This window comes from Ambystoma mexicanum, chromosome 13 (assembly GCF_040938575.1).
Source record: "Ambystoma mexicanum isolate Mex_15411 chromosome 13, UKY_AmexF1_1, whole genome shotgun sequence".
Taxonomy (NCBI): domain Eukaryota; kingdom Metazoa; phylum Chordata; class Amphibia; order Caudata; family Ambystomatidae; genus Ambystoma; species Ambystoma mexicanum.
The window spans coordinates 780,928,960-780,945,140 of record NC_090938.1 but is presented as its reverse complement, the minus strand read 5'-3'; the positions used below and the strand labels follow the sequence as shown (position 1 = coordinate 780,945,140).

Genomic DNA, 16,181 nt, shown 5'->3' with positions numbered 1-16,181 from the left:
GAGAGGCATGCAGGATAGCAACAATATTAAAGAACAGCAATAAGACCTACCTGAACGATATCAAATGGGCCGGCGTCAGTGAAGTAACTGGACCGCACACGCCCACGAAAGACAACGCACACCTGCAAAGAAGGCGGGGTGGAGGGAGGATACTTACCCCAGTCGGCCTGTCAGTCTAGAAAAATGGATACCTCTACTTTGTGACCGCAAACGTATTTTGGTGGCCGTGGGCCAACCGTCTCATGCACGATATGACAGAATATAGGTTTTCGAGTTTGCCAATGAACGGCCATTTTGATGTAACAAGAATCGCCATTTTGTTTTCCAACCATTGCTCATTGCTTTCTGTTCCTATTGCTTTGCAGTATATTTTCCGCTTATACTGCTCGACTGTAAAACATTGTTGTCTGTACGTAAAAAGGACAAGGCCGCAGGGCCGAGAGGATAACAAGAGTTCGTTGGAACACAAACGTAGGCAGCACCAGGAAGAATGCCCGGCTCCCTCTTAAATGTAGCCTTGAAGCAGAGCTGCAGGGCATTAAATCATTTCGCAGCTGCCAGCCAGTCTCGTTATATGGTAGAATATGTTAGAATAATATAGCTAAAGGCTTGAATTATGCTTTTCTTACGGCCCCCCCTTTGCTGAGCCCGCTAGAGCGTGTCGGCTCCCAGGACACAAATAGCACCTAATAGATAGCAAGGTCCGGAATGCAACTATCCCCCCCCCCCGTATGTAGCTCGCTCCCAAGAACAGAAGCGCTGTGTTCTATTCAACAACTGAAAGATGCCTTCGCACTCACAAATTGCAAATTGTTACTAGAATAGATGTTTGAAGGTGTCATAGTTGTCGGAGATGTCCATCATCACACCAAGTTCAAAGAAACCCAATAAAAGGGGGGTGTTAAACATGTCATAGCTGATTGTTTGATATGCATTTTGTATATATGTAACTGATGTACGTAATTCACTCTCTTGCGTCCCTCAAGGTCTAGAGATACACGTCGCGGGGCATGAGACCGAGTTGGCCAACTGAGACTTTTGCTTTGCAATAAACCCTAGCTTTGGGAATACAACCTCGTGTCTGGCGTATCTATCGTGTGTGGTGACTCGCCTTGTTTCCATAGACGTTAGGGACCCCTAGGGGCCCCTTTCAGGCCAGTCTTGAACTCAGTCCTCCTGTATTTTCAGGCAGAACCTTCCCCGCAGACCACACCTGGGCAAAACTGAGAAGCATACCAGCGAGTAACCCGGCTGGGTGGCGTCCCTGTGGATACCAGGTGAGCGTAACAGTAACGTAGTATTTCGTCCCAGATAGATATTCAAGGGAAATCTGAATAACGAAGCGAACAATGAGGATTCAAACTCTGAAGCCTGCCTCCAGCGAATGCAGCTCAGCAACACAGACCGCAATAAACCCCCCACAGACCATCCAGAAGAAAGAGTATGCCAAATTAGAATAAAAATACACAAAACTGACTAAGTTAGGTTGAATGGTGATATGTAAAGCAGATATAAATGAGGCACATCTCACTTCTTACACAGATTGAGTAATCAAGCAGACTGTAAAGAATGACCAAGACCTACTAAATACAAGCACCAAAGAAACAGAAGTTTAATAACAACCTGCTAATTGTTATAAGAAACAGATAGGATGATGAATACACAATGTTTGTTTTTATACGTTTACCCACAGAGAGTCAAAAAAGGCGCACAGCAAAGAAGACGACGATGCCGTAATGCAGATGATACAAAAATGTAACACGAACCTAGTTGTAAATAAAGACAAGTCTCGTCCTACTAAGGAAGAAAACAAAACAATACAAAAGATTGCAGTAGGTGAACCCTACAAGAATATGGTACAAACATGCAATAGCACTACTAAAAAGAATGTGCGGCTCCAAGTAGCACAGAGAAGTAGCCTTAATGATATAGAAACATAGTGGATATAGGCTATTGAAGTGTTCAGATGCCATAGCTCAGGAGAAGCAAATACCAAGCCCCTGAAGAAGTCCCTAGATTTAAACAAGAAGACAGTGGAATGAAACATGTCGGGCAACATTTTATAGAGACAACAGATGTATAAAAAAGATCTGTGATTTAACTGTAATATTTGCACTAATAGGGGTGAAGAGAATTGGAAGCACTGTATCACGTAGACACTTTAAAATGCACTTTGCAGCCAAGATTGTTTTTATAAGAAGTTTTAAATGTATAATGGTTTTAAGAGATATGACAATGCATTGCTTACCGTAAAAGCATTTCTGATGGTTGTATCTGCTTAGATTCACATGCTGTGCATAGGTCCGACATCCAGTGGTCACTGCGGAGTATTGCATTTTGTTTTTCGTAGTCGAAAAGGGGACGTCGACAAGGCGTGTCTGTAACACTATCCCTATAGTGACGTGCGTTGTACCCACAATCCCTCACGCGTCGAGGTCCCTCTGTTTGTATTTTTCTGCCCTGAGGGAGCCTTCTAGACGCGAGTGAGTACAGAAAAGAGAGAAATATAGTAGAGGATGTCTATGTTCCTTCCATCCGAGCGGGGAGGAAGGGCGGGCGCATGTGAATCTAAGCAGATACAACCATCAGAAATGCTTTTACGGTAAGTAATGCATTGTCTTCTGATGTTTGTTAATCTGCTTAGAATCACATGCTGTGCATAGACTAGCGAGCAGTACCCAGAGTTGGCGGTGGGTTATGAGAAGGAACAGTAGAGAAAAGATGTCTTAATACTGCCTGTCCCACCTGGGAGTCAGATCTAGAGTGTGCATCTAGACAGTAGTGTTTTGTAAAGGTGTGCACAGAACTCCAGGTAGCCGCTTTGCAGATGGACTCAAGGGGAACATTTGCAATGAATGCTATGGAAGCCCCAGTGCCTCGAGTGGAATGTGCTCTTGGCTTGAAGGGTAGTTCTCTCTTAGCAAGAGTGTAACAGAGAGTGATGCATTGTACAATCCATCTAGATATAGTGGACTTAGAGACTGCATCTCCTTCTCTTCCTGCTGCCACCGAGACAAAGAACTGATTAGTCTTTCTCAGTGATCTGGTTCTTTCCATGTAGAACATGACAGCTCTGCGTACATCTAGTGTATGCAGACTTTTTTCTCCCAAGCTGGAAGGGTTTTGAAAGAACGTTGGTAGTTCTATAGATTGGTTTACATGAAATTTCGAGATGAATTTTGGTGCAAACCTTGGGTGTGTGCGAAGAACCACCTTATCCTTGTGAACTGATATGAAGGGGTCTAGTACAGAAAGAGCCTGTAGTTCACTTACTCTCCTAATGGAGGTGATAGCTATTAGGAAAGCAGTCTTAAGAGTGAGGTATTTAAGAGTTGCCTTGTGCATTGGTTCGCAAAGGAGTGCCTATGAGTCTAGAAAGTACCACGTTTAAGTCCCATCCGGGAGCTGGGTTAGCTATTGGGGGGTGTATTCTCTTTACCCCTTCCATAAAGGCCTTGATAACTGGTATCTTCCACCACGACACTTTAAGTTGGGAAGTGGTATATGCAGAAAGTGCCGCTAGGTGGACTTTAATGGAATTAAACACTAGACCTGAATCCAGTAAATGGGTCAAGTACAGAATAATGTTAGTGGCAGAGCAGTCAACCGGGTTGATGTTCTTACTTCTACACCAGATGACAAATCTTTTCCACTTGCTAGAATAGCAGTGGCGAGTATTAGGTTTTCTGGCTTCCCTGAGGATGTCCATACATCTCTGAGGGAGATGTAAATGTCCAAATTCTATGATCTCAGGAGCCAGGCTGCTAAGTTCATGGTCTGAGGGCATGGATGCAGTGTCCTGCCCTTGTCTTGTGACAGCATGTTGTACGGGCAGGGAAGTTTCATTGGGGGAGATAGGGACATCTCCATCAAGTGAGCGAACCATGGCTGCCGGGCCCACATTGGGGCTACTAGTATCATGGTAACCTGCTCTTGGTGCATCTTGTGCACCACTTTGTTGAGGAGGGGAGTCGGGGGAAAGGCGTAAACAAATTTCCCTGACCATTGAATCAACAGACCGTTCCCCTTGGACTGGTTCTGGGGGTACCTGGAGGCGTAACTTTGGCATTGTGAGTTCTCCAGGGTTGCGAACAGGTCTATTTCCGGGAAACCCCATTGCGTGAAGACGTCTAAGACGATGTTTTCGTGTAATTGCCATTCGTACTCTTTGGGTAGGGGGAAGTCTCTGCTGAGTTTGTCTGCTAGCAGATTGAGTTCCCCTGGTACATGTTGTGATAGTAGGAACATGTTGTGTTTGAGAACCCACTTCCATATATTCTGGGACAGCTTGGACAGTCCTGGAGAGTGAGTGCCCCCTTGCTTGTTGAGATAGTGCATGGCTGTGGTGCTGTCTGTGAGGACCATCACTGTCTTTCCTTGTAAGTGTTCCTGAAAGGCTTTCAGTGCTTTGAACACTGCTAATAGTTCCAGCAGGTTTATATGCTTGGATGCTAAGCTCGGAGTCCACACTCCGTGAGCAGTCTGATGGGATAGGTGAGCCCCCCCCATCCTGTAAGGGATGCGTCTGTGGTTAGAGTGGCTTCCACTGCGGGTGTGGCAAAAGTTTTCCCTAATAACAGGTTTTCCTTTGTCCACCACCGTAGCGAGAGAACCAAGGCCTGCGAGACCACCACCAGATCGTCCCATTGTCCGCTGGCCTGACACCACTGGCTGTAGAGCCACTCTTGCATTGGGCACATGCGCAGGCGCGCGTGAGGTACCAAATAAATACATGAAGCCATCATCCCTAGCAAGCGCATTGCTTTGCGTACCGTCACCTCTCGACCTGCCACATATTGGGGGATCTGAAACAGCATGTTTTGGACCCTCTCGTTGGAGGGGAAGACGAGGCCGTCCTTTGTTCGAATTAGAGCCCCTAGGAATTGTTTGATTTGGCTGGGGTCTAAGCTGGACTTCTTTTCATTGATGGAGAAGCCCAGTTGGGACAAAAGGTCTACGGTCCTTTGGGTATTGGAGAAGCATGTTTCGTAAGAATCCCCTGTTATGAGCCAGTCGTCGAGGTACAGGTAAACCGGGATGGATAATCTTCGCAAGTGGGCCGCTGCCACTGCCAGTACTTTCGTAAATACCCTTGGTGCAGATGCTATCCCGAAGGGTAGTACTCTGAACTGATAGTGTTTGTTCTCTATCTTGAACCTGAGGTATTTTCTGTGCGCTGGCAACATTAAAATATGAAAGTATGCATCTTTCATGTCTAGTGTTGTCATGTAATCCCCCTGTGATAACAGTGGGATTACTTCCTGCAAGGTCACCATACGAAACTTTTGGGGTTTGACAAAGTTGTTCGCTGGGCGCAGATCTAATACAGGGCGCATGGTTAAGTCCTTTTTGGGTACAAGGAAGTACAGTGAATAAATACCTTCCGTTACCTGAGATAGGGGGACAGCCTCTATAGCTTCTTTTTTCAGTAGCTCTTCTACTTCTTGAAGAAGAATAGTGAGGTGTTCCGGTGTCATGCGTCGGTTCCGTGGGGGTCTGTATTTCGGGGAACCGTTGAATTCGATGCAGTATCCGTGGGCTATGGTGGATAATACCCAGCGGTCTGACGTTATTCCCTCCCATGCTGAAATGAACGATGTTAGCCGGCCCCCGACCGGTGATGCATGGGAGGGGACCCGAATCTTTGGGTCATTTGTTGGTATTGGGCGTGGGGCCTTTTGGACTGGAGCCGCGCCCTCTTCCTTTGCCACGACATTGGCCTCTTTGACTGAACTGGGTGCTTTGGTTAGAGGGCCAGTTGGTAGCAGAGTAAAATTGTTGTTAGCTTTGCTGCTGGCGTTGGCCACGAAAGGAGCGTCTATTGCCATAGCTGCGTCTGTTAGGTGGCCTAGAAATTTGGTCAAGAGTCTTGATGGTATCAAACTCCTTCTTCGCATGTTCTAGGGCCTCATCAACTGCTTTCCCAAACAGATGTGTTTGCTCTATGGGCTTATTTATTAGGGAAGCCTGGGTTTCTGGCTTAAATCCCGAATTGCGCAGCCAGACATGGCGTTTGAGAAGTATTCCCTGAACCAGGGAGCGGCCAGCTGTCTCTGCGGCATCTAAGGAGTTCTTTACGATGCCCTGGTTTACAAGAGTTCCCTCTGATATAGTAGCCAACAGGCGTGAACGCAGGGGTTCTGGTGCGTCCTCTGCTTCGCTGCGCAGCTTGCTCCACTGTGCATCTGCGTAGCTAGCTAGTAGGGAATTGTTATTTGCGATCCTGGTTGAGAAGGCGGCGGATGTCGTGATTCTCTTCCCAAGTGCATAGAGCTTCTTGCCCTCTTTGTCAGGTGGTGCCTCACTAGTAGATAGTGGTACCCCCCGCTCTCTTTCTTGTGTTAGTCACTACCAGAGAGTCCGGAATAGAATGTCCCCTGATGTACAAAGGGTCAGAAGACGAAGGGCTGAAGAGCTTTTCTATCCGAGGGTTGACCCCTCTGACTAAGGCCGGATTGGAAAGGGAAGGAGTTATTCTTCTCTTTATAGAAGCCAGGAGCGGAATGGACTGGCTGACCGGGGCTTTTTCTTTAATAACCTTTTCTACAAAGTCTATGTCCGGAAGGGTCTCCCCTGTGTCTATTTCAAAATGCGCTGCTGCCTTGTGCAATAGTGCATTAAGTGAAGGCTGGTCATCTATGGGGGAGGTGTTCCCAATAGGTGAGTCCTTGGGAGGAGAAGGATGAAAGACATCAGGGTCTGAGTGCACTGATGGGGATTGCCAAGGCTGCACTGATGGGGAGTGCCAGGGCTGTGAGGTAGCTGTATCTTCTTCAAAAGCTCCTGCGCTAGTGTAAGGGTCTTCCTCAAACCTCTCCTCCTCAAGTTCTTCCTCTCCACCTAAACACTCCTCATCTTCCTGGAGGTATTGCTCCTCTTCAGTGAGGTCATATGCATCTGTAGAAGGGGGAAACAGCCTAGGAATCTTGAACCTAGGGTCATCCTGGGTCCATTCTCTTGGTCTTTTGGGTGTGGGTGGGTTTTGGCTACCCAAAAACCTCTCCATCTTTTCCATACAAGAATGGAGTCTTTCCAGGGTCTCATGGGGAACCCCTGAATAGTCTAGAGGGGGGAAATCAGTGTTTTCACCTTCAAAACGCTTCGAATGCTCCCACAACGTCGACGAAAGGTTTCCGTCGCTCTCAGAAAAGCCCTCCGGTAGTTCAGAAGTGCCTTTAGATGGACGGGGCAGTTCCTGGCTACTCTTGTGCTTTTTCGGCGTTTCTATATCCTTGGGTGCGGTATTCGACGTCTGTTTCGTCGTCCGCTTACGTTTGTCCTCGGAAACAATTCTCGCCAGACTCTCGACGACGAGTTCGTCAGTTGAGGGTTCTGGAGTCGGCGTTGCCTGCGTTGCGCGTTGTTTTTCGACGGCCGCTCTATGGAGCGTTACGTCGGATGTTTTTGAGGTAGCGCCCATATTAGATAAAAGCCCAATCGCTGGTCGCGGCTGCGTTTGCGGGTGGGGCTTGAGACCCTTGCGGTCTGAGGTCGACGCCGGAGTGCCCTGCGTCCTTCGGCGCTGGTGGATCCTTCGTCCTGGACGAAGAAGAGCCGTGGGTTGTGTGCTTAGGCCTATGGGGTCTGTGTGCGTCCTTGTCGCCGGGGTGTTCATCCCCATAAGCAGGGCGTGAGCCGAGCCCGTCGGGGCCGGGGACGGACGTCGAGGAGCGCTCCTTCTGGGGGTTAATGACTTCCGTAATGGACGTCGAGTTATCACCCTCCTCGTCACTTTCTGTAACAGCGGCGGCGGGTGGGGAAACTGACTTCGACATCGCGTAGTCCGCCCACCTCTTAACTTTCCGTTCTTTAAGAGTTCTTGGTTTCAAGAGCTTACAGGCCGCGCAGCTGTCCTCTTTATGATCGAGGGGCAAGCAACGATTACAGAGCTTGTGTTTGTCCTTCCAAGTGTATTTGCCCCTACAGCGTGGGCAAAACTTAAAAGGTGTCCTCTCCATAGCTGAGGCAATAAAAACTGGTGATAACAACCCCAAGGGAAAGATAGGGGAGAAAGAAAGACATTCTCGACGAGAAGGTAAAAGTTCGAAACCCCCACTCTCCCTACTGTATGTTGGCCGGCGAGGCCTGGCCACGTGTTCGGCAGCGCCGAAGGATCTCCTCTGTCTCTTCTCCGTCGAAAACTTGCTCGGCGGAGAAACAGCTTCACAGCTAACGTCGAGGGGAGGGATCTTTTAACAATAAGTATATATTAAGGACCGAGGTCCGTAGTAATTGTTTAGCAATGTCTCTCTAGGAGCTCCGCGTAAGGCGACCATAAGCTGGGCGGATATCTGAAATGCAGAATTGTAAAAAAGTATTAAATGAATATTAGACACATTTGAATGGACACAACATGTGAAAGAACTGGGAGAATTGAAACTAAAATTGTACTATACACTTGCAGTCCAGGATGTTTTCTTGGAATATTAAAGTGATTTACCCAGGGATAACCCTCTTGCTGCATGAACAAAGGCACCCTGGGATCTCCCATAGTTAAAGTGAGTCTTTTGCCCACCAATGTAGAGCTTGTACTAAGGTTAGCGAAACCACCACTAGATTGTCCCACTGACCGCTTGCCTGAGACCATTGTTTCGCTAGCCACTCTTCCATCAGGTGTATGAGCAGCCGCGCGTGTGGAACAAGATGAATGCATGAAGCCATCCTTCCAAGCAGGCACATTCCCTTGCGCACGGTTATCTGACGACCGCCCATGTAGTGAGGTACTTAAAATGGCATATTTTTTCTACTCTCTCGTTTCAGGGGAAAACCAACTCTTCTTCAGTCTTTATAATCGTTCCCAGAAATAGTATTTGACTGGGGATGAGACGATTTATTTCTCGTTGATGGAGAACCCTAATTGGAACAATAGGTTGATTGCCCTTTGGGTGTTTTTGAACATTTGCAGTGTTTCCCTTGGTATGAGCTATTCGTCGAGATAAGGGTACACTGGGATTGATTCTCTGCGTAGATGTGCTGCTACTACTGCTAGTACCTTCGTGATCAACCTTGGTGCTGATGAAATGCCGCTGGGGAGGGAGCTGAATTTGTAGTGATTGTTTGCGATCTTGAAGCACAGGTATTTTCTGTGTGCTGGAAACATTGAAATATGGAAGTATGCATCTTTCATGTCCAATGCTGCCATGAAATCCCCTTGTTTTAAACAGCAGGATCACCTCCGGCAACGTGGTCATGTGAAACCTTTGAGGCTTGACATGTGTTTGCTGGACGCAGATCTAGTACAGGGCGCATAGTCAAGTCCTTCTTTGGAAATAAGTTGAATAGTTACCCTTGTTTACCTGGTTTGCAGGCACTAGTTCGATTTTGCCCCTTTTTGGAGCAGGAACTTTATTTAATCTACAAGAATGTAATCAACATCTTCCGTGTCTTGGATGATTTTTTTTTTTTTTCTTGTAGAAATTTCGATACAGTAACCCCCTGCCACTGTGGATAACACGCACTGATCGGAAGTGATCCCCTCTGACTGGAGTTGCATGGGAGGGAACCTGTATCAGGGCATCATTGTTTAGGACCAGGGGAGCCTCTGGTGGCGGAGGCTCTACTCCCACTTCTTGTTCTTTTATATCCTCTTTGAAAGGTAGGTTGGTAGCTGGTGGACTGATCCTGTGCATTGCCCCAGGAAGAGGATTGACCTTGATTATATCCCATAGATTGTGGGTAACCTCGCACGCAAAAGGAACATCTGGTGTTTAACCCCCCGTTGAATAAATAGTTTGTTATCTGGCCTAATGATTTTAAAGTTTTATGCTCCGCCCCATGCGCATCGTTTTATCAGGGTGCCTTATGCATGCGTCCAGATTTTCTTGAAAGACGAGATGCAATACTCTGCGGTGACCATTGGATATCGGACTATATGCACAGCAGATGATTCTAAGCAGATTAACAAGCATCAGAAGTATAGATTTTCTTACTCTCCTTGCCTGGGAGTGCCGCTGGAGAAGCTAGCGGTGTGCCTGCCCTCTTTCTTGTGGTATTTACCACCAAGGAGTCAGGTTTTAGCTGACCCCTGATATAAAGGGGTCAGTTGGAGCATGCTTGAATTTCTTGTCAGGGTGAGTGTAACGAGGGATGGTTGAATGTGTCCGACGGAAAAAGAGCTCCCCGTCTTTAAAAGGTTTGGTAATTACTAGGGTGTCGGAAATGTGCCACTCGTTTGATTCCACCAGATCAAGGGGAACACAATGCGCATGGAGTATTCAACCAGGCACTGTAAAACCCAACATATGTTCAAAAACATTATTATATTGTTAATTCATTCAAAGGGCAAGTTAAAAACAATGTCTCTGTACAGACTGGAGAAGGTGAATAAGCTGGTTTACGGATTGGTTTGCCCCTAGAATGTCGTCCACAAAGTCTGTATCTTGTTGTGTCTCCTGCGTATCAAGTGCTTGCCAGCTTTAATGAGTTCATTGTTTTGTAGTTGGTTTTCAATAGGGCAGTCAGCAAAAGGCTGATCCTGGGTCTTCTGGGGATGGAGAATAAATATATCTGGATCATCGTCATCGTAGAACTGATCCTGATTATATTGATCATCTTGGGAGATTCGATCACAATGATGGCAAGGGTAAAAAAAAAATTACAAAAAAAAAAAAAAAAGGCAGGTCATCTGATGTGTCCTGACTGGGACTAGCAATGGGTCGGTGTGTGGAAGTGCTAGGTTGTGAGCCGTCTGGTCTCTGTACCTTGTAAGGTGGTCCTCACTTGCCTCCCCAGTAACCTGGGGTGTTTCAGTAGCCTGTGGAGGCATGAACTGTTCTGGATGCCCGTCCACAAAAATCGACAGCAAGAAATTGTCTTCATTACCTTCTCAAACATTTCAGTGGTCCACTCAGTGGATCTTGGAAAGGGGTCTGGCCTTGAGGGAGAGTGTTCTGGGAGCAAAGCCTGTTTTTGTGGTGTAAAGCCCCTGTCAAAGTGTCCTGAGGTGGTGTAGGTTTTTCTTGTGTTTCGGGTGTTCAAATATTTGCATATTTTGATTTTGTTATGCTTCAGAGGGGTTTTGGGGGCATGTTATTGGTGTTACTTGTTGCATCTTTGACAGGCTTGAAGATTTGTGTTTCGGCGTACGTTCTTCGCCGCGTGAAAGAAGGGCCTTTTAGGAGCAGTGTCGACAACAGGCCTACTCGGCACCCGTTTGGGAGTTCCGTCTTGTGATCGTGAGGACCCAGAGGACAGTGGGCGTTATGATCTTTCTTTCTCCCTCGACACCCCTTGGCCATGTTTTTCCAACAGTGGTCAATGTACGGCTCGGGTTGTGTGTGCTTATGGGTATGTGTGCTTTTGCCGCCGGGTGTTGTCTCCATTACAGGACTGCCGGCCTGCTTAACTGAGTCGGGAGCCAGCACCTGATGATCCGGGGTACCCCGATCTTCCTCAGCATCACTGTATGTGCCGTAGCTGCCTTATTCGTCAGATCCACCTGCAATGTCGATTGACACCACAGTCTGCATGGTGTGGGCGGCCCAGCGCATTGTACGGTGATCCTTTAAAGTTTTGGGTTTAAAAAGTCTGCACGACTTGCAATGTTTTTTGTTGTGATCCTGTGGAAGACCGTGTTTTCATACAGTGTGCGTGTCCTTCCAGGGCTACTTTCGACTACAAGAAACAGAAGAGTCTTCGGGCTAATCAATTTATTTGAACAGTGCTGTCTTGAAGCGTTTACAAAAGGTTATGAGATTCTTCTCCTTCCGTAGGTCAAAGGATGAGCTGATTCACGCAATCGGTGCTGGCACAGGAAATGAGCGTCCATTCCCTCTTACTCTTCTTACTCTGGGGCATATAAGCGGAAACGTATGGCTAGAGTGTATAGTTCTGCCCAAGGCTTATTCGGTAAGGCTTTCTTTCAAATAAGAGGGAGTGAATCGGAACAGGCATTTGTGGGTTAGAGTATTTATTTTAAAGCATATTCTGGATGCGACCAGCAGCCAGGTAGTGATGCGAACTTGTCATTTTGTAGTATTTGCAGTTTACAAACACAGTTCTTATTTGCGCCACATAAGAACGCGTTGCAAGATCCAACCTGGGCAAGATTTTATGTTGTGTCCTGGGGGGGGGGGGGGCAATGAATGTGGATTATTGTTAGGGATGTTTAACATTGTTTTCCTGCTAGTAAAATAAGGTGTTTCCTTTACTATCCCATACCCTCACTATATGTATTAGGCCATCAGGTTTACAGTCTTCCACATATACACTAGGGTTGGCTTGTGTTTTTAGGACACTGTACAATACAGGCCCATGGGGGGCTTACGTGCTTCCTGGGTTTTATGGTTCCCTGGTTCTCCCCACCCCTGTTATTTTATGTTGGGTGGTCTCCTCTGGCCCACAAATGGACATTTTGGTTACGAGTCCTTGTATAAACATTACTGTTTCTATAATATGCTAGGCATCTTTAAAAAGCTGCGTATTACTGAAGTACTTGTTTGAACTTATTTTATATGCATGTCTTTATTAAAGAACATATATATATATTTCTGAGGCTTGTTGATCTGCTTAGATCACATGCTATGCATAGGCCAACATCTAGTGGTAGTCGGAGTAGTGCATAACTTGTTTTCGGAACTAGAAAAAAAAAAAAAAAGGTACGTCGACTGGGCGTTTGTAATACTATCCCTGGTGTGACATCTACTGAACCCATGGTCCTTCACGCGTCAAGGTACCTCAGATCATTTTTTTTTGCCATCGTAGTCTGTCGCATGTTGCGGAGATTCCTGGCTATACGCCATTATTATTAATAAGTTTAATATTATATCTGCTGTTCCATCTGTTTGTTCACCTCTCGCTTTCCAACAACGCTCAAAGATGCTCGACGGACGGCTCCACTACTTGCATCGAAGAAAGAACCTCCTTTTCGGCGCTCGTGGACTTTGGCCTACACCGGGTTTCAGTCCATTACAATAGGGAGTATGTGGGGCGAGAGGTGGCATCTACTCTTTGTCTCTTATAGAATGCCCATTTCCCTTACACCACTTCCAGTCATTCGTCATGCTGCCTCTCCATCTAAATATGAAAAAGACTCGGTAAACTGCTCTTTTCCAGTGGTGCGGTTTTCAGGATTCCGCTGCCAGGGACCTGCACCCTGGCCCAACGACAAACCCAGCGACCCAGAAAGCAAAGAAAGGCTCTTCCCAAGACTTCAACCCTCAAGCCTGCAACAGACATTTGGGCCAGGAGGACCCCAGAAGGATGTTCGGACCCATCAAAACGGCTCCCAGTAGCTCAATGAATAAAGGAAGGCTGCAGCACATGGTCCCCCAAGGATGGGAACAACGGTTGTTGACACCCTTTAACATCCTAAAGGATGACATCACAGCACCCATCTGGACACTAGCAGCGATCCATTCCTAAGCAGAGGATCATGACGGTAAACAGCAGGACGCAGCGGTAAACGGCCCAGAAATCGATTCCAAAGTGGAGGGCTCAATCCAGCAGATGTGGAGGGAGGGGGCGGGGTCTTCAAGGAACCTGGAAGGGACCTCTAATGGCAAACAACCCAAACTGGAATATGCTCAAGCAACTGCATTTGGCAAGTATTGCAAATGGAGGGCTTTACAAATAGTAAAAACTGGGGAATGATCAGGAAAAACCCTTCAGCAAGTCGGCAGACAAAATCACAAGAAAGGAACAGAGAGAAGCAGAGGCAGGACAAAGCCTAAATACCCTTGCACAATGGGACTGGCCAAAGACCAGCCAACCAATCCCTAAAAGAGCCTGAGAGCAATCGGTTAGATTACCAATCATACTGGTTGGTCAGCAGGATAGACACCCAGCCTCAGCCACCCCAGAGGAAGGGAGAGGGAAAGTCTAGGGATGTATACTGGCCTAAACCAGTTTGGTCCAATATGGAGGATGCTGCTCTGATTGAAGCCTTGAAACACAAAATGGCACCCCTGGTGAAGCCAAAGCTAAAGTACAGCTGCCACCAACCTATTCCCTAAAACCTGTGTATAGTGATTTTATCACTCAAGGGCCGAAAAGGGGAGCCTGGTACTGGGCACTTTAGGGGCGACCCAATACCACATTCCTTAAGTAATAAAAGCACGTAATGGCAGGGGGACTTTAGGAGAAGTCTCGCTGGCCACCCAAAAAAAGTCAAACCAAAATAGAAGGTGAGGTTGTGCAAAACGTTGAGGGACCCCAAAATGTGGTCCTTGAATCCCCAAAAGAGGAATTCGGATTTATGACATCCACGTCTCCTTTTAGACATTTGTCTCTACCTCCTCTACCAAACTTCCTCCATTTCCAGATACTGCCTCCCTCTGTCGCTCACTTTTCAACCCCTGCGCTCTTCCCTCTCCTACTCATTTTCTCCACCGTCTCTTCTCTCTTCATTGCATCTCCATGCTCCAATAGGCACTTACTCTTCCGGACACCAACACCTAACTACCATGTTTCCCATTGTTGCATTCCCCTTTTATAGATCAGCAGGCCTGTCAGTCAGAGGGCAATCAGCTGTGTGAGCTTGACCTGCGATTGGAAATGGCCTGCATAAACTAGTGATTGCCCTGCTGACCTGTAGTGGCTAGCTTCCCCCCAAACCCCCCCCCCCCCGGCTTCACTAGGTAAGGCTACAAAACATGCATCTGCCACAATGCAATTTTTCTGCCATTGGCCTATGCTCTGGCAACTGCATGTGAAGCCTGTCAACTTATCTTTCCGAGACATTGTTTCTAATTTCAGACATTGGCAGGAGCCCGTGAGCAGCAACAACCAAGTTGATCAAAATTATGCAGCTTGCTTCTCGTTCCAGCTCTGTTTCTCACCCCAATAAGAAGCTTCTTAGGCAGCCACGGAGATTTCCATTCAGGAGGCGAGGTCTTGCGCACAAGGGTAGGGGCTTGGGCAGCGGGACCTTGGAGATCCTCCATAAACATCCTCTGAGGCCTGTATCAGGGCAGGTGGTGGTCCCTGGTCCAAAAAGCCTGAATCTCACCCTATGGCCTCCAGCGTGTGACTTCACCACAGTACATGACAGACACATGTAGCTAAATTTACAGTCCTCTTTCAACACAATACAGACGATTCACTGGATAAGGCCATCGGATCCGGACATATGCCAGTCCAGCAACTTGAGAAAAGCGTTCCCCAGTGAAAATGAATAGCCCTTAAAAAAGTTAGAATGATTGAAATACAGGAGATAAAATTACTTTGTTTGGCCTTTCACTTAGCTTGAGGATAAATTAATATGTGGAACTGTAACTGGGGACTGAAGGAGATGAAATCGATACCAGTTTTCATACTGCCATGTGCTGTAAAGCCGGAACGGAAAGCTCATTGCATATTAAAATCGATTGCTGCACCCAAAGACATACCGGTAAAACCACCGATGGACCAGGCGTAGATCACAATATCCTCGATAAGGAAGCCCAGCCTGCTCAGTGCGTACTGGATAACCACGTCCATGGCGTTTGCTTCGTTCTGTGGGAAAGGTACCCCCTGAGGTAGGACCAAAAGAATTAGGGTTTTCATGTCCACTCTGCAAGATCGCATCAAACATAAAAATCACAAAGCAGACTTTTGTACTGACTCACCGTGCTTCCTGCAAACCCAGGGTGGTTCCAACCAAGAACCGAATAGCCAGCTGAAAGGAAACGAAGTTAAACACAAAAGATTAAAAGGAAACTAGGTGCATTCCGCGTGTTACACAGTTTACCCACTCATTCATTTATCATGGCACCAGGGCATATTCGACCGAACACAAACACACCATGATACATAACAGCACAAGACATGGGGATAGTTTTGAAGCAGCAGGAGAAGGTCTAGACCAGACATGTGGTATGCTGTGCCCCACATGAGTGATAGCGTTCCCACTCGAGTAAAGCTTGGAGTAGCATACACACTGTACCCTGGGAGGGGTGGGCCTTAATGAAAGGCTCAACCACTATCATCCTTTGGAGGAGTTCAAACAAGGAATTGCTAAAGCCACGCTGATCTCCACCAGTCTTGAATGCAACTCTCGCACGTCACACAGCACTACCATTGAGCCTTCTGGCCGACCATCCACCAGGAGGAGGAATGGCAGGAAGTATTTATTCATCACCCCATCCCTCCTTTCTGAATCACAAGAGTCCTTGTACCATCCAGAGGGGTCGACAGGCAGCCCACTTCATAGAAACCGGCATTCCCTTCACAACAGATCACCTGCATGGGCAGACAAAAGGAGG

The 16,181-nt window shown here is 47.1% G+C and overlaps 1 protein-coding gene across 1 annotated transcript in view; it reads right to left on the bottom strand.

Annotated features, from left to right (window-relative positions):
• The window catches only part of ABHD16A (abhydrolase domain containing 16A, phospholipase), a 307,026-nt gene that overhangs the window by 122,618 nt on the left and 168,227 nt on the right, over window positions 1-16,181 (bottom strand). Inside the window, exons 10-12 of the mRNA XM_069635119.1 lie at window positions 16,095-16,158; window positions 15,546-15,595; window positions 15,327-15,450 (exon numbers count right to left, since the gene is read on the bottom strand). Of these exons, the coding sequence (XP_069491220.1) occupies window positions 15,327-15,450; window positions 15,546-15,595; window positions 16,095-16,158 (238 nt within the window). The remainder of the gene's footprint in view (window positions 1-15,326; window positions 15,451-15,545; window positions 15,596-16,094; window positions 16,159-16,181) is intronic.